The 22,253-nt window shown below is 34.3% G+C and overlaps 1 protein-coding gene across 19 annotated transcripts in view; it reads right to left on the reverse strand.

Moving 5' to 3' along the window:
- Positions 1–22,253, reverse strand: part of MYCBP2 (MYC binding protein 2) — a 193,651-nt gene that overhangs the window by 94,140 nt on the left and 77,258 nt on the right. For 18 of the 19 annotated variants that reach the window (XM_084527321.1, XM_084527308.1, XM_084527311.1 and 15 more), the window contains 13 exons: positions 17,878–17,995; positions 14,241–14,445; positions 13,716–13,869; positions 11,019–11,191; positions 9,795–9,920; positions 9,557–9,684; positions 7,686–7,777; positions 7,008–7,142; positions 6,837–6,920; positions 5,040–5,136; positions 2,883–3,075; positions 1,947–2,221; positions 934–1,155 (listed from right to left, as the gene is read on the reverse strand). In XM_084527321.1, coding sequence (XP_084383447.1) covers positions 934–1,155; positions 1,947–2,221; positions 2,883–3,075; positions 5,040–5,136; positions 6,837–6,920; positions 7,008–7,142; positions 7,686–7,777; positions 9,557–9,684; positions 9,795–9,920; positions 11,019–11,191; positions 13,716–13,869; positions 14,241–14,445; positions 17,878–17,995 — 2,002 coding nt within the window. Of the gene's footprint in view, positions 1–933; positions 1,156–1,946; positions 2,222–2,882; positions 3,076–5,039; positions 5,137–6,836; positions 6,921–7,007; positions 7,143–7,685; positions 7,778–9,556; positions 9,685–9,794; positions 9,921–11,018; positions 11,192–13,715; positions 13,870–14,240; positions 14,446–17,877; positions 17,996–22,096; positions 22,221–22,253 lie in introns of all 19 variants that reach the window. The other variant, XM_084527306.1, reaches the window with a different exon arrangement.

Here is a 22,253-nt window from a genome sequence, read left to right on the forward strand (position 1 = left end):
CCTGTACAGATAGCTGCACAAACACTTTCAATCTTTAGGTGTTAAGAAACACCTGTATCCAAGATGGAAATATTATCTTTGCATTTAACAGGTTTTGGTGATTTTTTTTCTTCATCAACTTACACAGATGTTTTTTACATCCAAGAAAACTTTTATCATAGAAATGGTCTGCAGAAAGATGTTCCACGGCTTAGCTGCATGTTTAAGGAAGAACAGCTACTTTTTGAACTTACCTTCTGCTAAAGTCTCTGGTTACTCCAAAGTTTTGGTATTGGAGGACTCAATGACTATCATTTATTTACCCTTCATGCATCATTCACAATTTCATAAGACCTTACCCTTCTTGTCTTTTAAAGTGAAGAAAACTATTTAGTAGTCCTAGATCTTTATCATCTTTACCTTTTTCATTCCTGTAAATCTTTTCTGAAATTCCGAAATTTCTGAAAAATACAGCATTTGATAGTTCAACAACCTGGTGTAGAACTATATGAACTGGACTTCCCTTGTCCACCTGCTTGTTTACTCCTTTAAAAACTTCAGTTTGAAACATGAATTTTTTACTGAAGATGTGCTGACTATTCCTCAAAGCACTGGACCTATCCACAAGTTATTTCTTGTGATCATGTGCAAAAGCTGAGAAACTTGCAGAGAACACTGTGCAACAGAAGACAACTCTAAACTATATTTCTACCATTTTAATATTCTAGAATAAACATCTTTTCTCAAACATTGTTCTCAAACAGGCAAGAACTGGAGTAATTCAGACCAAAATATAAAAATTTGATAAAATAATAAATTTTTGAAACAAATCTTTTAGAAAGAAAGCACTTAAGTAATTCAGCTACAACCTTATAAAACTAAAATTTTAAATTACGTAACTTTTATTTGTTGCAAAGTAAAACAGGTTTTTAAATTTTTAGAACATATCCTAACCTGACTAAGTTTTTCCATATGTGCAACCAAAAGAGGAAAACGATGGGCCAGAGCAGAGTCATTCTCAGTGCTGACTTGTTTTACCATTGATCGAAGCAATGCCTCTCCATCATAAGCAATTGGAAAAATAGAGGTCAGTTTCACTGAAGTGTGGCAGAGGGCAGACATAACAGCAGCAAGAAGCCGGCTACTGGAGGTTTTGAAATTTGCTTCTTGGATGTCCTAAAAACATAAAATGGAATAAATAGAAATGCACTGTTACATTCAAAGTCAATGAGGAAGAACAACTTTTGAAAGGAAATTTCCGGTTTTATAGTAATTATAGAAATAGCTTAAATAAACAATTTCATGTAGTTTTAGATTTGCTGTGAATTTTACATTATCTTCTCTCCTGAGCTTTGATTCAGATCTTTCAAACTGGAATAATTAAAATTTGTTTTATGACATATGTTTTAAAACAATAAACCCATTAAATTACTTTTGAAATCATGATACTACCTTGAAGTCTTCTTATAATTAAAATTTAATTAGAATAATATGCTAACGAACTGTTTCCTCCTTGGATTTTAATATACTACATGAATTTTCAAGCAAAGAAACAAATTGTTTATATCTCATTTAATGCAAGTGAGCGACTTAGATGCGGGATGCTCATTCAGAATAAGCAAGACGCTTAGGAAAAACTTGCTGATTATAGGATAATATTGCCAGCTTCTCATCTACTTTTCTGGATCACAGCATTGTTGCAACATTTAATAATGAGAAATTACTTGTTTATTAGTGACGAATTATTAGTATCAAAAATTCCACACATATATTCACATATAAAGCATAGACTACACACTGAAAAAGCAGTGTGCAGCAGTTTTTTTGACCACAGCAGAATTTGAATTTCAAACCATGATACAAAAAAAGCAATACACAAAAGCAATAAAGAATTTTAAAACTGCTTTGCTTCTTTGAGCACAAGAGCAAGCTACATTGTAATGTTCACTTGTGAAACTTTCATGTACCTGATCCAAACAATTGAGCAAGTCACAAAGACATGCCCATTGGAGAGCTGGTGTTGGATAAAAAGAATGAAAGCAAGCTGTGAATGTATTATGGCATTCCTGAAGAACAGCTTCTAAAAGGCTCAGGGGCTGACTGAGATATCCTTGGGGATCATTGTCCAACTTGACCATGCAATGATCAACTCCTTCAGATAGGATTTTTCTCAGCAAGGTCCTCGTTTTTCCAATGCAATCTGCTAGCTTGCTGGTTTCTTCTACAACCGCCTTAGCCGTAGCTAGGTTATAAAAAAGAAGAGCATTCATGTTCAATAAATTAAACATTTTCATATAAAATGCACATTATACATGCAAATAAAACAACTAGAAGTTAGCAACATTGATTAATGTATATTTAGAAATGTTAATTTCACAAAGCAAAATAGCGAAGGGTGTGTTAAGCTACATCAAAGAAACCTGCACATCAAAAACTTCCAATTTTCCAGTCTTTCATAATACATGCTGAATTTTAATATAAGTATTATTAAACTACAGGCATGAAAAACATTTACTGTCTTTCAAATTTAAATTGTGCTCACTACCAAAGCACGTACTATGCACAGAAATGGGAGAAATGAAGACAAAATGGATTAAAAGAACTCAACTGTCAAGCAAAACAAAAATTAAAATATACATGAGTTTCAGTGTAAACATGTGGTATTGGACACTTGGTTATACGGTTAGCTGCAAATATCCCATTTCTGACCCATCTCAATATCCCATTTCAATATCCCATTTCTATTGGAGCAATTAAGTCTCTTAATTGCTCCAATAAAAATATCTGTAGAAGCAATTTCATCTTACAGCTCACTCTACAATAATATATCAATCTTGTCAATGTCCTGTCCTGTATATTATTATTTGCCGATAAATATGAAACAAGTGAATTAAGGAAACTACCTGATATTGGATATATTTCACAGGTGTAGACCCTCAGCAACCTCAGACAGCAAGTACCCACAAAACGCAATCTTTCTAAATCCAGAAGAGTAGCAGTATATTGGAAGCCTTTAAGTCCACGAAGTTCTTCGACTCCTAGCACCAGTGTTGTCCAGCTCCAGTGAAGAATGCTCAATAAAGACTCAAAGCATTCCTATTTCAGGACATGAAGCGTAAAGGAAGACAGATTTTGTGTAAAAAACAAAACAAAAAAATGAACTTTCACCAACAGAATAAGATGAAATGCAAACATCTATATCAGTATTTAATCTGAAAACATACCTATACCTACATGAATCTACCATACAAGACACAAAACCTATTTATTTGAGAATACACAAACTGAGAAGATAGGGAGTATTTCACTGTATTACTGTCCTAAAAGCAATTTATAACACATTATAATAATAGGCATGTGGAAGTCTCTTAGTTATTTAAGAACTGACAGCTGTTTGTATTCATTTGTAATACAGATTTTTCAGTAAATTTTACTTGTTTAATCTGCATTGAATAGTGTGATACTTACTTTTAACAGAATACATTTTTGCCATAATGGTAATGTATCAGGGCTGGTCTTGCCTTGCTTTTAAGCAGTTATGATCTGCAAGATCATGGGAACTATATCACATTTACAGTATTTGGAAATTTCAACAGAAGCACTTGGTAATCCATGAGGAACCTGAGGGTTTACAAAGTTTTGTTTATCCAAAAATTCGTTTCTACTGTTATGAAATGTGTTAGTTTCATACAGCTGTACCTCAGAAGGTTCCCTACAAGTATTTGGTATTGATTACCTACAAGGTGCAGGTATACCTTCAAGCTGCAACAAACACACTGACTGTTCAGTTACGTATGCAATGTCCACAATGCCTGATTCTCTAGAATGATAAAACTCATATGCCAATTCATATCTGTGGTGAGGGATAATAGCATCAAAATAATGAAGAAGGAAGATACAATGTGAAGGATTAAAAGCCACAGTAGTCCCTAGTTTAATGAGAAAATTTTAAAGTAAACATATTTAGAGTAGCTATTAATACATTCTAATAATATGATTACTAAAAACACAAATCATATCAAATTTCTAGAATTAACCTGAAAACTGGAAGATCATTCTGATCATTAGAGAATACTGAAAAAATACAGAATATATAAATGAGAAAAAAAAATGGTTAAGAAAACCTGACTGAACATGTCTGTATGTAGACAATAATTTCTATGTAACTGTTAGTTAAGAATACTGACAGTACACATAATGCAGCATAAAATATATTTTATGGGATGAAACTGAAAAAAGGATGAAACTGAACAACAAATAATCATTGCTTGTAACAGATAAGTAAGGGACTGTAAAAAACACAAAAATGGAAAACACAAAGATGGAATCGGCCTTACTCTGCATCATAATACATCATTTCAATGGAGTGTATTACGCCTCAAAATTTGACTAGCTTTCTGCTAGTCCTGCTGTATGTGAAGAACTGCACACTATCTTCTAGTAATAGTTGCAGGGTGTTGTAGCTATTAATACTCCTTACCTCATCTTATCAGAGTTTAATTAAATGCTGATACTCAGTGCATACTGGAAAGCATCCAAGAGGAAAATGAATCTTACCAATGACTAATTGGCAATGTAAAAGCCACAGAAAAGAGAATACAGTTAAGCTCCTTCAAAACTAAACTAAACTAAACTAAAATCTGCCAATATTAATTTCTTTGCAGTAAGGGCTTTTACATTGAATGCAATCAGTAAGTAAAAACTCAAAACAAAACAAAACAAAGCCAATCAGAAAGAAAACTAAGAAACTCATACATGAAAAGTAAACTAAGCCTTATAAACAAAAATATTTCCAGGCTTGCATCATAAGGTTAATACCAAGGTTAGCTTAGGCTTAAATTTGAAGTCTGCAAACTTCAGAAAACAAATAAATAATAAAAACAATTGAACAAAATCAGAATACAGAAGTTCTATATAACAGTGTAACTTCTGCTTGATACAGCAGGTTTAAAAAAAAAACAAAAACACTAACGATTATCACAGATACATCTTTCGGTTTTGTAAGTATGAATGTATGAATGAACATGCACAAAACAGAAAGGATTCCAGATAATACTCACCACTGACACAGTTCTGGCAAAAGACCTCTTTAAAATATGCACAGGTTCACTGGTTTGCTGTTTTCCTTTGGAGGCACTACCATCACTTGTTGGCAGCCTGGAAGGACAATTTATGATTTAAGAATTGACCTAAATTCTGCACCAAGCTTTCCTGTTTCTATTGTTGAAGAACAACAGACAAAGAAAGGTTTAACAGAGTTATCCATAAATGCTCAATTTCTGCATAACTTCCTCCAGTTCCTAACCCTTCTAGACCAGCAATTAAATAACTTGAATTCTGTTCAACTAGCAATATTGTGACAACTGAATAAATTTGAGATCTATGTGAAATTTATACAAGCATTTACTGTATTTCTTCAAATAAAAATTTTAGGACTAGAAATGTTACTTCTCAAAGAATACTGGGTTTCAGTATGTGTAGGCCACGTCATCATTTTTACTTTGTGATATCTAATGCATATCAAGCACTCAGAATTAAAACCAAATGTTTTTGTCTTTGAGTATTCACAGAGAGAAAATCAGTCCACACCTCCTGAAGGCAGATTAAGGAAGTTCAAGTATACTTCAATTTCACTCAAACTGCAATGAAAAAAGACAAAACTTTATGTACCTATATGGAAGCAAAAGAAGAGGAGACCAAAGGGATACTAACATCTTGAAGAACTCTGGTTCCTAATAAAAAAGTATTTTTATTTCCTGGGGATATAACATCCCTGAGTCTATTCTTAACTCTGAAGTGTATAGGATGTTGTTTGGAATTAAAGTATCTGAAGGTGGGTCCCAAAGTCCCACACAATAAAAGCAAAACCAATATAGGCAGCACGTGTTAATGCAGCACCTTTCCTCATGTGCTGCTTGTGGCTCTTCAGCCACATCCTTCCTCAGAGGGCCCTAAGTTTGCTTGTCTTTGGTTATAGCTGTATCTCCACAGAAATTAACCAAACGATTAATAAATTGTACCAGGACTTTACGTGCATCAGTCAAAACATTCCTCTGGATAGAGAGGCATCTATGGACACAGAGTTTACCTGGAAGTCAGCTGCTCTGACAACGGACCATAAAAAGGACATAGCAAGGGACCTGATGTATACATATGGTTCAATTAACATATATATATATAAGAATATATATATTTATACATGTATCAGGTTTTGTATATATCTGAGGAAGTCTGAAAGATACATAATACAGTGAAAGAGTTCTTGCTTTTTAAAACCACTTGCATAATATTTATCATGGGGACAATAAAATTAGGGTAGCTAATTGTAAAGCACAACTCGTTTTAGCTTTTTTTCATTACAGTAATGCAATGTGAAAATCTGTTTAATACTATACTACTCAAAAAGTGAAGCATACTAAATGGAATACTTCCCAACTAGAAGTGAAACGTTGGATGAAGTCACAAAGCTCTATAGAACTATGATTTTATGATTAAAGTCATTTTAAAAAAAATGAAAGTCTCACAGAATGTTTGAAGTTGGAAAGGACCTGTGGAGATCACCTGGTCCAACCCCCCTGCCAAGCACTGTCACCTAGCACTCTCTGCATGGGAAACACAGAATGTCTCAGAACATAACATGCAAAGAATAAGCTTTTAAAGAAAAACCACTAAGAAATACATGGTGGTATAATGTACTTAATGCTTTTCTTAGATACTAAGTTTTACGTCAATTTTTCAGATACTGATCTCCTTAACTTTAGATAATAACAATGCTATGAAATATATACTTGTTTAAATAGGGCCTCTGCTTAAAAATTGTGTCATTAAATTGTTCTAAATAGAGATCAAAATATTACCTATAGAGTAGCTGTGGGATCTGTCCTGCATTAACATCTGTACCGTTATTTGATTTCTTGGAACTTTTAAACTGAAAGACAACACTGAAAGAGAAAAACAACAACAAAAACAATTATTCAAGTAATATTAGATCTCTTCTTCTGCATTAAGAAATACAGAAAAAAAAATACCCATCATCCGTAGTAATAGAGGCCTGTCCGTGAGATCCACAATCACTGCTAGGTCCTGACACTCTTGCCCAAGCTACATACCACCAGCCAGCTTGTAGGAGTACAGGTTCATCAAACATCATTGCATACTTCTCTCTGGAAGAAATAAGTTCAAAAAATATATATAACTGAATCAGTTTATATATTGATCTTTAACAAATTATACCATTTATAAAAGAAAATTCAAAATTAATGGGAATTAATTTATTAATCTCAAGTATCTATTTACATTTGACATTTAAAAATAATTTGTTGAAAAACACTAGTAAATTTTACTTTTTCTTTGTTTTAAATTCAGAAGGACCTGCAAATGTTTACATCTAGCATGGTCTTACATTTTGAAACAATCAGATATGAAATACAAACAATGGAAATAAAGTTAATTTAAAATGTACACCAAGCTAATTACATTTAATACATATTACTACAACTAATGTAAGTGGGTAAATTTTTTAGTAAATTACAAGAGTTTATGCATAGATTCTTAGGAGTTACTCATGAACGTTTAAGAAACTAGTATTATACACATGGGTCTTAATACTTAAGATTTAAAAGAATTAGTCATGGATTGTTTCAATGGTAAATTCTTTCATCTTTCAAAGCATCCTTTCAATATGAGTAGTAAGGGAAATATCTTACCTAGCAGCACAATCATATGCTAAGACATCTGTTTCAGCAAGAAGGTCACCATCGGTCTCATGGTCTCCCCCATCTGGACCCAATTCAAACAACTGGTAGAATAAGAAAAAAGGTAAAAGTATGTCTCAGCTGTTCCAAACTTCGTGCCACCACTTTTTCCTGTCTTGTATTCCAGAAACTGTTCAATATTATTCTTTCCCCTTCCCAAAAATAACTGCTAGTCACTGTTACTGATAAGCAAATTCTGACCTGGAAGTCAGGATTTTGTAATGTCATGAACTATTAAAAAACAGCAATTGACACTGATCTCCCAGCCTTATGCCCAAATATATTCTAATCTTAAGTGGAGAAACTCTGTAAATCTTGCAGACAAGACAAATACAGAGCATCTAAAAAAGGCAAAGTTTGGCAGAATATGAAGGTTTTCTGTCTGGAGATATACTCAGCTTATCTGGAAAGGGACAGCTTGACTGTCAGTAATATCATGAACAGTTCTTGACTAGGACAAAAGATGTTACACTTTTCAAAAGAACTTGGGCTTCTTAATCAGTCAAAAATCACTTCTTCAATTTGATCAGCTTGAGAGAGGCCCAAAATACATACCTATGACTTATGTTGTAAGACCCTATTTAGTATGTAGTTTATCTGTGATAAGACTGGCAAATCTTATTTTGGTCATAAACTAATCTTAGACAACCATTAACAAATGGTCATAAGCTAATCTTAGACAACCAGAAACAAATAATACAAGAATGCTTTGTCAGGGTTACAATCTTTAGTACTTAAACCTTAGTAATGCTTTTCGGGTTAACTTTCTTTGATTTCCTTAATCATTTGTAATTCTAAGTGACTGTATTAAACTAGAATAAATTACAACTATTTATTTCAGCTCTCCAGTTGTCTTACACAAATGTAAATGCTAACCACATACCATCAATTTCCCTAAAATAAACCATAATAATTAGTAGCCCTATTCATCTGAAAACAGAAAAAGAAACTCAATTACCCATTAAATGATAGACATATGACAACAGTAACATATTTCTTATATAAAGATCAAACAGAAATCTCCTACAGCTATTTTCCTTCCTTTTTAATGTTTTTCAGGGAGTTTTTGAAATCCCTATTAAATGCAAGAACAGAAGGTATTTATCAGAAACGATTGCTCTTGTATTCGCAGCGTGTTTACTTGAGCTTTTTTTTCCAATTCAAAACCAATTTATTTAATTATTTACATCAGTACACATGCTCCAGTCCTAATCATCTTTATGCTCAGCACAAAGCAAACACAAGTTGTATGCTTGGTGCTATTTCAATTCATTTTCAATTGAAGAATCCCAGCTGAAAAGCCATCCAGAGGTCAGTCTGGGAAAGAAATGACAGCAACTGTGGGAAGCAACGGTTCAGCTGCTACTAAAAGAATTCCAGCTACTGATAAGTATTCTTTTCCTGTTTTTGAAAGGCAGTTCCCCATGTATCCCGACACATGATGTGTTTCTAACTTGAAGCCCACAATACAAAATTTCTGCAAATGTTCTGAGCTTCATGAAAATGATCACAGAACTATTCTACACACTGCTGTATCAGATCCAGGTACCTGTAAGATGGCATAGCATTTAGTGAACTTAAGAACGGTCTAATTCTTGACCATTAAGAATAGTAATTTTCAGTTCTCTACCTCATCCACCTTACCTGTGTAAGGTTCATTACTTCTCACTAAGAAGCCTGGTGCCAGTTCTATTATTAATGCTTTTAATATACAGGAAACCACTCATTCATCAAGAAATAAAATTAATCATGTTTGCAGGTGGCATTTCTAAAGTTCTGAATTTAAGATGTAAAATTATTTAAAACAAAACCAAACAACTTACCTTTATTTTTGCAGTATATTCACCCCTACCTCCAAAAAGACCAAGACCACCTAACAAAATATCTGTATCAGCACAGAAACGGATAGCTTCTACTGAGTGGGCTGAATAACCCCAGCCACCTCCATGACCTAAAGAGAAAAAAAAAATCACAATAATAAAAAAATACAGTTAATCTACCCTAGTCTTTTATTGCACAAGCTTGATTAATTTATGCTATAAAATTTTACTGTGTACATACTTTCAAATCTGTTAACAACACTATAGTCTTCTTTAGAATAAACTTTCATTACTGCTTGAGTCTCTTCTTCTGTATTTGCTACACCCATTTTTAAGTCCTGCATAGCAGCCAAAGTATCAAGACAACCTAAAAGAAAGCAAAACCAAGAAACACTTAACATTTCTTACTGTTAATTATGATCAGTGAAATGGAAATGAATCCTAGTTAAGAAGATCAAAGCAACCTAGCTGCTTTGTCCCTAAACCACATGTAGTCTACTAAGTATCATTTTAATTTTGATTAGGTTATGGGTCACTGCTATAAAATCTGAAGGTTTCCTGTTGAAGATCGAAGTCACTTAATTGATTCAATTTCCAGAATAACCAAGAAACATGATTTAATCTAATGGTAAATAAATAGCCAGCAACACCCTCATTGTTTGTTGGTTTTACTTTTACTTCCCATATTACCACAAAAAAAGAGCTGAAGTAACAAATGAACAATGGGCAGATTTGAGAGCCCTCATAGAAAGCTTTATGCTTCATATACATGGTTACCTAAGATACCTTATTCTGACTTGAACACAAAAAATACTGTTCAAGTTAAAATTTATCCTGTCTCTAACACACAGGACAATGAACACATTACAATCTCTGAGCAAGTAACCTAAAATAATTTCCAAAGCTGTGCTTTGAAGCACTGGACATGTTGGTTATGGCCAATTTATACATGAATACTACAGGATTATTTTTCATTTTGGTGGGCTTTTTAGATTAAAAAAGGAAATCATATTACTCTTAATGGCTGACTATACAAAGCTGCAAAAAGTAATTCTAGTTACAGATACGGAATTAATTTTCAAAATTGCACATTTAAGGGTGCTTTTTCTGTTTTTTTTTGTTTTTTTTTTTTGGAGACTGCAAGTTAACTTGAGTATTGACTGCAGACTGTCCAAAACGTTTATCTAGGAAGCTCTCTTACTGTATTCTGCTTACCTCTGCAGGTTCCATCAGAACTCTAAAATCATCTAGCATCATTAAGATGGCAGAAGAAAATTATTTTGATTAAAATAAATGAATGTCAGCCAGATCATAAGTGTTAAGAACAATGGTGAAAAATTAAAAGATTTTAACTTAAAAAAAAAAAAAAAAGAAGTCAGAAAGCTGTTACACTACAGTTCATTTATACATTAAGTAATGTGTCTATTTCACCTAAGCTTCTGACTTATCAACTATAAATGTGTACCTAGAATGTGCAAAGCTGCATGAGATCTGGTGGTTAGAGCTTTGGAACCTGTTGGTAGAGCAAGTTCTGGACTCAAAATACTACACCGGGATTGCATGTCTGGAGCTGAGGGAAGTCTGGAATCGGCAACTACTGCATTGTAACTCCACAGTTCCCTAGCATTTGGTCGAAACCTAGAGCAAGACAAAACAGAGTAAAAAAAAAAACCCTTTCACCTACTTAAAAAAAAAATACAAAAAACTAACTGATAATTAAGTAAGCTTTTTAATGTAAAATGTAGATATTCCAGTACAAACTCTTAAAAGTGCACATCATTACACCAAATGCATATAAGCTTTACTGGCTTAACACTAGGCAAATGGAGAGACAACATTCTTATTGTACTTCAAGTCAAACGATCATATTATGGATTTGCATATTGTAGAAAATGTTAGGCACTTTTCAAACCTAATAAATATTAAAATGGTATAATCTATTAAGAAGCATGAATTAAGTAGCAAAGTACTAGACATAATGGCAGATGTGCTCAAGAATGATAAAGATGAAAAGTGAACGTAAAAAAGCTACTCACCTTTAAACAAGTTTAAAAAGATCTTGAGAAATCCACATATTTTGTTTGGGCTTTTAGAATGTATAAGATCCCATTGTGAGTTTTTAAAGGATCATAGAAAATGGCAGCATGAACAACGGAATAGAAAGACTTTCTATACTATAGATCAACATGCACAAAAAGAAAATGAAGTTTTTGATATAACTATGTAAAAGGAAGAAACAGTTAAAAGACACAGGCCTATGGGAGTGTTCTGATTAAGGAGAAAATAAATTTTCACTTGGTACACTGTACTAAAAATCCAAAAGGGACTAAGATGGTATAAGTAACTGAGAAGGAAAGTTTTAACTAAAGATATTACAGGACACTACATCTATTCAGGATTTCAACAATTTAGCAATGTCTAAATTTATATACATGCATATATGTATATAAAGATACATGAAATGATTTAACCACTTGAATTTATCCACACTACTAACTAAAAAAATTCACAAAACTGTGAAGAATATCTTTAAAATTAAAAAGTTTGTACAAAGGAACTGCCCTTTTCATTTAAATAGGCATGAATAAAACTGCCCTTGAATTATAATTAATATACCACATATTTCACTACCAACTGGCATATAGATGTAGAGCTTAGGGATATGGTTTAGTGGGGACTGTTAGCGTTAGGTCAGAGGTTGGACTCGATGATCTTGAGGTCTCTTCCAACCTAGAAATTCTGTGTGATTCTGTGTGATTTATTAACATCTCTTCTTTAGACTGCTTTAATATTTTCTATTAAACAAGTATGGAATATAACACAGAAATAAATCTGCAAACAGAGACTTCCAGAATCCATTCTTCATAGTTATGTCCTGAAGTTCCAGATTTACTTCTATTTTCCAAATTTTTGAAAGGCAATAGAACAACATCTTAACAACCCACATTTACCCATAATATCACCTTTAAGTTACTTTCTTATAATGTGAAACTTGAGTTTGAAATTTGTCAAGCTGAATAACCATTATTGTTTTACATCAAGTTGAGTGTCTTCACCTGCCTTTTTCCACCCTGAAACTTCCTGCTTTCTTATGGCCAGGAATAACTCACAAATCGGGTCTTTCAGTGTTTTTTAGTCATGCTGATAATACCACAACCAAAAGTTTGAAAGGGTGTGGGTGCTACTTTTCCTTATTTCAAATCTCATCATAATTTAAGTAAGAACTTAGTCTGGAGATTGAAAACTTAAACTGGAGAATTAAACTCCAACAATACTGGGGATGTGCACAATGCAGGACTACATCCACCCAAGGAATTTTAGAGATCATAAAGAAATATGCCTAGCAAACATGCATGCTTCAATGTTAAGTTCCCATATTATGTTCTGAATCCTCAATTTTGGATGAAGGCATCCAAAGTAGAATGGAAGTAGCCTGGACACGATGATCTTTTCAAGATATGCTCCTACGTGATAGTATCTTTTCCAGATGAATGCTGACTAGCTGGTTCCCTGCTTTATTCTAACTTTAAGTGATTACTGTGTTTTGAGCAAGTCTTCAAAAATAAGTGTAATCACCCACCACTTGCACCCAGATATCAGTTCAACTCTCTGTCCCAAATACTGTCTAATACAGCTATAAAATAACTCTTTAGAGAAGCATCTGATGTTATGTTTTGGAACAAAGGTTTATGATCTATACCTGGTAAACGACTCCACTGAATGCAACACTCAAAGACAACTGTAACCTGAATGCCTGTACTATCTGTGTAAATATCTTTAGTTTAACCTCAAAATATCAGAGGTGAAAAGAATACTATTATTCTATTCCTTCTGTTTAAGTCTTAATCACTAATGCTTGAGAGAGAAAAACAAAGATGAAAGACACGATGTTGTAGAAACTGGAATGTCAAGAAAATTCAAGTAGTCAGTACAATGTTAAATAGATGAAGGAAATCTAGGGAAGAATAAAAAAGAAAATAAGCAGAATACACTGGGATTCCCCAAACATCATGAGGTTGGAATGAGAATGATAAGATGCATAGAAGACTCAGAACTGTTTTTTTTGTTTACTCAGGAAATGAGCATAATCAAATCTCCAGCCTCCCAAAATAATTTTAAAGGATTTTATACTATGACTTGAGGAGCTATAATCCACACTTGCCTCCAAATAACATCATAGACAGGATCCAGACACACACCAGAACCTTGAAGGTCTTCCTGCTCAGAATCATTGAATGTTTTGCAACTGCCATCTACTTTGTTTATCAGAAGACATTTAAAAGGAGGAGGTTCTGATATTGAGGCTGGTACCAAACCTAGATCAAGGGGGAGAAAAATAAAAAAAAAAAAAAACATAAAAAAGACTTCGCTCATTACATGGCATATTCTATGCATGAAGCATTAATGTAGTAGCGAAGAACAGATACCGCTACAGCAAATAATAAACCATAGTAAGATTGCAAAAAATGTGAAGCGCAAAAAAGCTTAGACTTAACAGTCTTATTTTTAATAAAACTACATTTCTAAGGGAGCCATGAGCCATGCTCAGTATAACTACAACGTTAAAATATTTTAATTTGCTCTATTCACTTTTTCAATTTGTTGCTCCTTTATTGTTTGCATGCCTGAATCTGATTCTTCTCCAATAACTTTGTAAGCATTTAAAATATTCTAGAAGATTTCTTGCCTATTATATGCCTGCTTGCAAATATCTCTGATGTAGCAAGCACATGAGAATTAATGAGAGCTTCATCGATCCGGAGGAAAGTCTGGTCTCCACTTGCTCCAATCCATGTTGCTTTGCGTCCATATTTAGAGCCTATATTAGGCATCGGTGCTGGTTTTGCATTCCAGTAGGGCATGTCCAGAATTGGTCTACCAAGCTGACCTTTCTATAGAGAGAATATAAAATTGGTAATTAACACCAAGTCTCAGAGATAAGCAGGTTACTTACACAGTTAAAGCATAAAAAATAAGTAATCTGGAAGAGAGAGCTTACCACAAAATTACCTTCAGAAAATAATGACTACTTTAAGTGAAGCACTAGACGTGTATATAAAGCAAGCTTTTGAGAAATACTCTCCCCTCCTTATTCAGTTATTTTATTTTTTTTTTTTAATGGAGCTCAAACACTCCATTAGGGAGAACATTCATTTCCACCTTCAGAATCAAATATAACAGCATTTATTCTATTTAAATACTCAATATTTGAATAACTTCAGTGCTAAACAAGGAATTAATTGATAGGAACTTATTCAGACAGCCTAAATTAAACTCAGTTCTGAACTTCTATGGACTTTTAGTTTGACAAAACACATAACTATTAATGGTTCCTTGAAATTTATTAGCACATCAAATTTGAGCTAAAGAGTATAAAGTGCCTAAGCAAGCACCCCTGAATATGCTCATTAACATCCTGACCTGAAGATCTAGGGTTTCATTTCCAATCTACAGCGAGCTAACTGAAAGATGGACCTAAGCGCTTAAGTATCTAGAATCCCAGAATCTCAGAATAGTTCGGGTTGGAAGGGACCTTAAAGCTCATCTAGTTCCAACCCCCTGCCATGGGGTTGGAACACACCTCCCACCAGACCAGGTTGCTCAAAGCCCCAGCCAGCCTGGCCTTGAACGCCTCCAGGGATGGGGCATCCACAGCTTCTCTGGGAAACCTGTTCACCACCCTCTGAGTGAAGAATTTCTTCCTTATATCTAATTTAAATCTACCTTTTTTTTAGTTTAAAATCTAGTAAGAACTGATGCAATAAACCTGCTTAAACTCCATCTGCTTCACTCAGGCAAAAAAAATTAATTCAGTACCAATGAAGTTAAGGTAATTTATAATTTAAAATGCTAGAAGAGAAGAACATGCATGTATAGCAAATACATTCTGCCCAGCAGGTTACTTCTCTCTCTCTACATAACACTAAATATTAACTACAGATGAGACTGAACAGGAACACGGTCAGACTAAGCTTCATGGATAAAGTTCATAAAGCCAAGAATTAAAAAAAAGGTGTGGGGGGAAAAAAATGCCCAAAATTGCAGATTTGTGGGAAACTCCATAGAACAGAGAATTACAATTCCAATCCCTGCTTCAGTTTCAGAGATAGCTTATTCACATCTAATTGGGAAGTCACATCATAAAATCCAAATCCAGAACTGAGAATATGGACTGGAATTTTGAGATCTCCATTCTACAAATAGGAAGACAAACAAATATGGCACTCCAAGTACTGCAATACCTCCCTGAAGAAACAAAATTTGCATGTTTTCTAACACCATGTAGTTTCCCTCACCAATCAATAGTTTCTTTAATTAAAAACATCACGATTGCTAAAAGAAAAGTTCCAAATTGACAACCTCTGAAAATAAAATTACTTCTACACTCCTGAGTTTACAAAACCTGAAGAGTAAGTACACACAATACTGTAATACCATTTCTCAGGCATATTTAATATTTTTTGACATACCATCATCCTTTCATTATATTCTGTATTGAAGCAAAACCACCACTTTTGTTTGGGAGAGACAAATGAGGAAGAGACTGATGAGGATAATCTAATTTAGAAGTTTGGTCCAGTCTTTAAAGTTTACATTTGAACTAATTTTGAATGAAGAGAATTCACTATTCACATATGCACAATCAGAAACTTGTTAAAGTTGAACCAAGAAAGAAAAACAATAAAGTTATACTGCATGTATGTAATGTATGTATAATGAATATACATGCACTGACACATACTACTTATATTCTTTTTCCTGCTTATTTACATGTTATATGAATACAGTATTAACTAGTAAGTTAATTTTCAGTGAAGTTTTTCTATTAAAAAAGATGTATAGATACTAATGTGTATCCCTCTAGGTAGGTGAACTTGTACAGCCCACTTTTTTTTTAACCATACATATCCATCAATCTCAATTTCCCCTTACACTTCAGTCATAACTAAAACCATGTTAGCAAATAAGGCAAATTGTAACATACCTTTTTATTTTGTAAACTATTTCCTGAAAATCTCAGTATTGAAAAATTTACCTTTTTTGCTTTCATCTCGTTTTTTGCCTATTTAGAAATTATTCATCACATTTTTATTTGAAAATGAAACTGTATGCTATAAGAGAATACTTCAAACTGTAAACAACAGTGAAGTTGTTTGTTTAGTGAAGACACTTACAAATAATATGCTTGCTCTTGGGCTTGTCTGACTTTATAAAACTCTTAGTGAACTTACAGTCTGATAGTATTAAGACTAGATAAGAGTAAAGACATAGGACAGGTAGTCTAAATATGGCCTCAAAGCCTCTTTTGTTTCTGGGTGATTTATTATTATTTATTATTTATTTATTTTAAGAAAAAGACTCAATCAACAGACAGGTTTTAAAATCCTATTTCTCAAAGTGAATTTGGATTTTCAGGAGCTAAGTTTCACAGAAAGTCAACAAAGTTTAAGCCTTTATATACTCAAGTCACTTTTGACAAAGACTGAAGATCTAACTCGAAGTGTGAAAAACAATGATTATTAACTAATATAAGAGTCATCTGGGGCACAGTTTTAATTAAAAATGAAATTTTCAATTCTAAAATTTCAATCTTCACCTTTTTCGCATTTTCTGTAAAAAGATACAGACTCCAAAAGGTGATGTATCTGTTGTGTTTGGCAATACATTGTTTTTAAAACTTATAAAAACAATTCTACACTCGAGTATTTGTTAAAAGAACATTCTGGGGAAAATACTAACAACAAATTACCCTGGAAAAACTGTAGTGAGGGAGCATTTCAAGGACAAGGCGAAATAAAGACCTGAAGTCAGGATGAAGGGGGATTAAATGATGTTGAAGTGCTTATTCAGTGAAAATATAAATTGATCCCAATGGACATGGGGGAGTACATGCCAGGTGGATATGAAAGAAAAGTACCACAGTTATGCTGTGTTGTACTGATCAATAATTTCTCCTAAATTGTAAGTACAACTTCTGCAATTCATTGCCATTTCTATGGAAGAAAAGGTGACCCTGTTACTTTTCCAACTAATGCAGGTAATAGAATATCCAATAGATACTTATTTGCAATGGAGCTTGTAACAATAAAGAGTTTGAGAAAACTGTTCCACCTCAAACCTGCCAAGAATCCCTGGTACCATGCTTTTATAAACACAACAATATTAGAGGCCCCATTTATAAACATGAGACACAGACATAAAAGACATGCAGAATCCATGAGTTGTTCTATGCTTGCAAGTATAATTAAACAATTTTGAAAGGCCTTTGAGCAATACATTGATTACCAGTTTATTCCCATAAGTAAACGTTATTATTTCCTTACTGAGAAACTTCCAAATGTGAAAACCTGGCCATCCGTTAAGAGAATAGCTGTATGGTTGCTTCCAGCAGTAACTTGTGTACTAGGACCTGGTAATGCTTGCACCAAAGTAGGACATCCCCTGTATCAAAAATAAATTAATTTTGTATCATTACATGCATATGCAACATATAACGTATATACTAGTATTACTACGGTTTCACTAACTGAAATACATTCATTATGTTCGGATACTATATGGAACATCTGCCAAGCAACATCTTACTTATGTGAAGCAACATCTTACTTATTAAATGAACAGAAGCTTGAAAAATTGTACCAGATATTTGAGTTTATACCTTCTTGTTACAGGGAACCAGATCAAGTACCTTTTTCAACTAAACTCAGGAATTGCTATTGAATAAAAATGGGTAATTATATTATTGTAGGATTACATTTCTGTTACAGTAGGTACAGTAATAAATATGTGTGTATGTATAGGCATACAAAATATAGAGCAATGAATTGTAGCATTAAAAAAAAAATCTGTAGCGAGGATGTTGATTATGTACTTAACAAAATTGTTTAATTGATGAAGTGATCAAAGCCTTATGTGGTTGGTACTCTAGTACAATGACCAGAAGCAATACTGCTGTGGCCCTCCTGAGTTAGCTGTCTACAGAACCATAAAAGAAAGAGAGGGTCCACCCACCTCCAGTAACTTTCTAATAAGGAATTAAAAACCTGTTCTCCATTAAATTCACAGAATTGAGAAAGAACAATCCTCCCCAAAATGTTTTCCTGTATAACGATCTGGACAAGTGTAATATTTATGCCTCCCAAATATGGACAGGTATAAGAAAATCAATTTACCATTTTAACAAAATAAATGAAAAAAAACAGCAGCATGAGCAAGAAGCAAAGAAAGAAAGATTGCAGTGATGACTCAGAATAGAAAGAGCAAGAGAGACAAAAAGAAAGAACTACGAAACACTACGACTAAAATTTTTACATAAATCACAATAAAACGAACAGGAGACTATAAGAACTGTACCAGAATCTGAGTCTTATAATGAATGGCTACCTACACTTCAAAATTATTTTGAACTGTGAATTTGATGAACAAGTGACTCCAGAATAACTCCATGTCTGGGAACTCTGACCCTAGAGAATAGGAGCACTATATATACTTACTTGTATGCACTTTCAAAAATAAGTTAATCTAATGAAATAAGAATAGATTGTTTTATGTTGGAATAAAGAAGTGTCAGCCCACATTTACCTACCAATTCTTTAGCAGCTGATGTGCAAAAAGAGGGGTTACCTGTGTGTTCTGCTTTTAGCTACACTGAAGGCAAAAAAGTAGGAGGAAGAAGAGTATGTTCTAAAGGGTAAGAGAAGGGAAGATGTGGACACATAGAAATGTGGAACAGAGGAATATAGTATGAAGACAGAATAACGACCTGAGAGGGAACACATACAGAAAGAAGTGATTCCTTTGTGGAGAACGTTTGCTTGAAGTGGGTGACTGTGAGGGAAATGGATAGACTGAAGAGCAGCACAGAATTTGGTAGAGGACACAAAACATGACATTCATAAATTTGTAAGTCTTTGTTGGCCTAAAAGCACAAGGCTTTGGACACTAGTAAGATAATACACATACAAAGCTAAGTTTGGCAGCAGCAATGATGAAATATTTTAAAAACAGACGGAACATTACTGAGACATTGTTCAACCTCCATTAACTTTATGAGAGCTCAAAAAGATACCGAAGCAGAAAAAAAACATAATTAAAAACTAATGAAAAAAACACTTAGAGTGAAAAATTTTCACAATTTCTTTTTGTACAGATGGCCAGAAAGCAGTATTAGCCCTCTAATCTCACCACTATGATGTCTACTCTGACAAATAAATACAACAATTTACATTAAAAAAAAAACAAACACAAATCTTACTCCATCTATCAGCTATATTACCTGAAAGTTGCGTATGATATATGCTTAGTAACAGCAGAGCAAAAATGAACAAGCAACTGAAGTAGACAGATGTAGCATGTTATACTTGTTAGCCCTTTTCTTAAGATCACCCAATTTTGGAATGGCTAACCACAGCACACCTACTATGAAAATGAATTGGAAAAAAGACACTTAACCACGTTAAAAAATACAGTAAAACTGCATAAGAGTAATATTTTTTGCTTCATAAAACTAGGAGGAATTTGGAAAAATACAATAAACAGGGTAGACTGCCTTATATGGAATGTGAAAACTGATACAAGTATTTTCCTATCCACTGAAACTCAGCATAGAAAAACAATGTAGACCCTTAAGAATCTAAGAGGCCCTTTGGGCAAAGTTTTGACAAGCACACATTCTGCATTTGAGAAGTATTCTTCTCAGAAGGATTTGAAGGACACTGTGTCAAAATCACAGTTTATCTGGCTTCTGGATGAGACACAGGCACTTGGCAGAGATCAATCACAGAGCAAGCTCAGCTATACACATAGCAACCTGAGATCCCCTGGGAAAACTTAAGATTGCTGAATGAAAAGCAGCAGATACACATGCACTAGCTAACTCGGGATCCTACAAGAAGTCCAGATACAATTTAGGCTACCCACAGTGAAACCCTCCTCTGTCCTGAAGGGTAAGCATGTCTGGCAGGAGATGTGATGTGATCTTCAACAAGATGTCCCGCAATAGGTGCCTGAATGATAGCTGTCCATGGTAGATGCCCAGCCGATAGCTGGCTGGCAGATGCACAACATTTCACGTGGGGCTGCTGACCGTGGTGCTGTAAGATCAGGTTCACCATGGGCTATTTGTTACCGTGTACAGTGTCAAAAGAAAACTACTGTAAATTGCAGGCAGAGCTGGACAGTACAGGGGTTAAAAAAATAAACAAAGTGGAGATCTTTAGATTTTAGATGTAAATGGAAGCTTGGTGAAAAGATGTAAGTAAGACCGGCAGTCCACAACTGAAGTAAAATAATTGGACAATGCACCTAGAAATAGTCTTATGGGACACATTTTGTTGTAGAGATAATAGGGTAGTCTTTACCCTTTGTCTTCTCATAGAACATATCTGACTGTCCATGCTCAAGTATTTCTTCCATGTCATTGTTGACCCTTTGGAAGCAAAGATACATCATGTTGTTCTACTTCAGTGGTTCCATTTTTGGAGCTTGACTGCCAAGTGCTGAAAGCAACAGCAGGTACAAGAAATGCAAGCAAACTTTGAACACTAACAGAAAGATCCTGAAGTTTTAAGTCACACTTTCTTGAGAAAAGCATCACCAAGGCACAGTTCCTTGCTTATGCAAACACAAGATGCACAATTTTTAACCAATACTAGATACCGCGATGTGTTTCTTGCTTCCACTGAGTTTCTATCCACCCATTCAGCATCTAGTTTGAAGAGCAGGGGATGTCAAATTCTTCACGTAGCAAATATCTCATCAACGTCTACTGCTGTGGCTTTTACAGCAGAAAGCCTATGCAGACTAGTTTAACAGCTCCAGCATACTGATATGGAAAAAATGGTCTCCCAGGAACCAGATCACTTGCTTTTGTATGTCGTCCATCTGTGAGTGACTAAAGCCTTTGCTGAAGAAAAAACATCATCATCCTGTGCATATTGCTTGTTCACACCATTTCAGTTCTGTCAATGGTTTATTGAGAATCATGTCATCCTGTTCATCTGCTGGTTTGTTTGCTTGTGAACACAGAAAATAATAGTCTGAAGTCTTTTTAGGGCATGTAACATGCCTTATTCTTTCTGGAGTAGTACAAAGAATTTGTGGTGCTTACCACTGTCTAAACGAGGAGTCCAGAATCCCCTTAATTAAGGAATAAGACATGTCTAGACAGTTGTGAGGAATTCAAAATAGATAAGCATTTTCAAGACTCACTACTTTCAAGACTTTCTTTACAGTGAAAGACAGAAATCTCTGAAAGGATAAGTCATCACTTGCTGCCCAGAAACTTCAATCATTACATCATCTGGTAATGAAGATGGTTCCCTCACATGAAAATGAGAGTTGTTGCATTTGTCCTGTCGGTTCTTGATTTCAGGGGCCACCATGTATTAGCTAGGCTGCCTAAACAGTATCTCCTCTTTTTTTTTTTTTTCTTCCCTCTCCTGGAAACACAGAAGATCATCAGTTCCTGGATTCAGAAGACGATGGTCTTCCTGAGGTCAATACAGGCAATGTGACACACTGCATGACTGACATACCACTGACCTGGCTGGAGCTGGCCATCTCAGCACCACTGCGTCCCAACTGAGGTGGAACTCTGCATAAGGATTCCCTGTTTCCTTCTCTGAGTCCCTTACTGTGAGGACAGAGGAGTGATCTCTACTTAAAGCTGGAAAAAGAAGTACATCAATGAGGAAATCAT

The sequence above is a fragment of the Aythya ferina genome (assembly GCF_964211825.1).
Source record: "Aythya ferina genome assembly, chromosome: 1".
Classification (NCBI taxonomy): domain Eukaryota; kingdom Metazoa; phylum Chordata; class Aves; order Anseriformes; family Anatidae; genus Aythya; species Aythya ferina.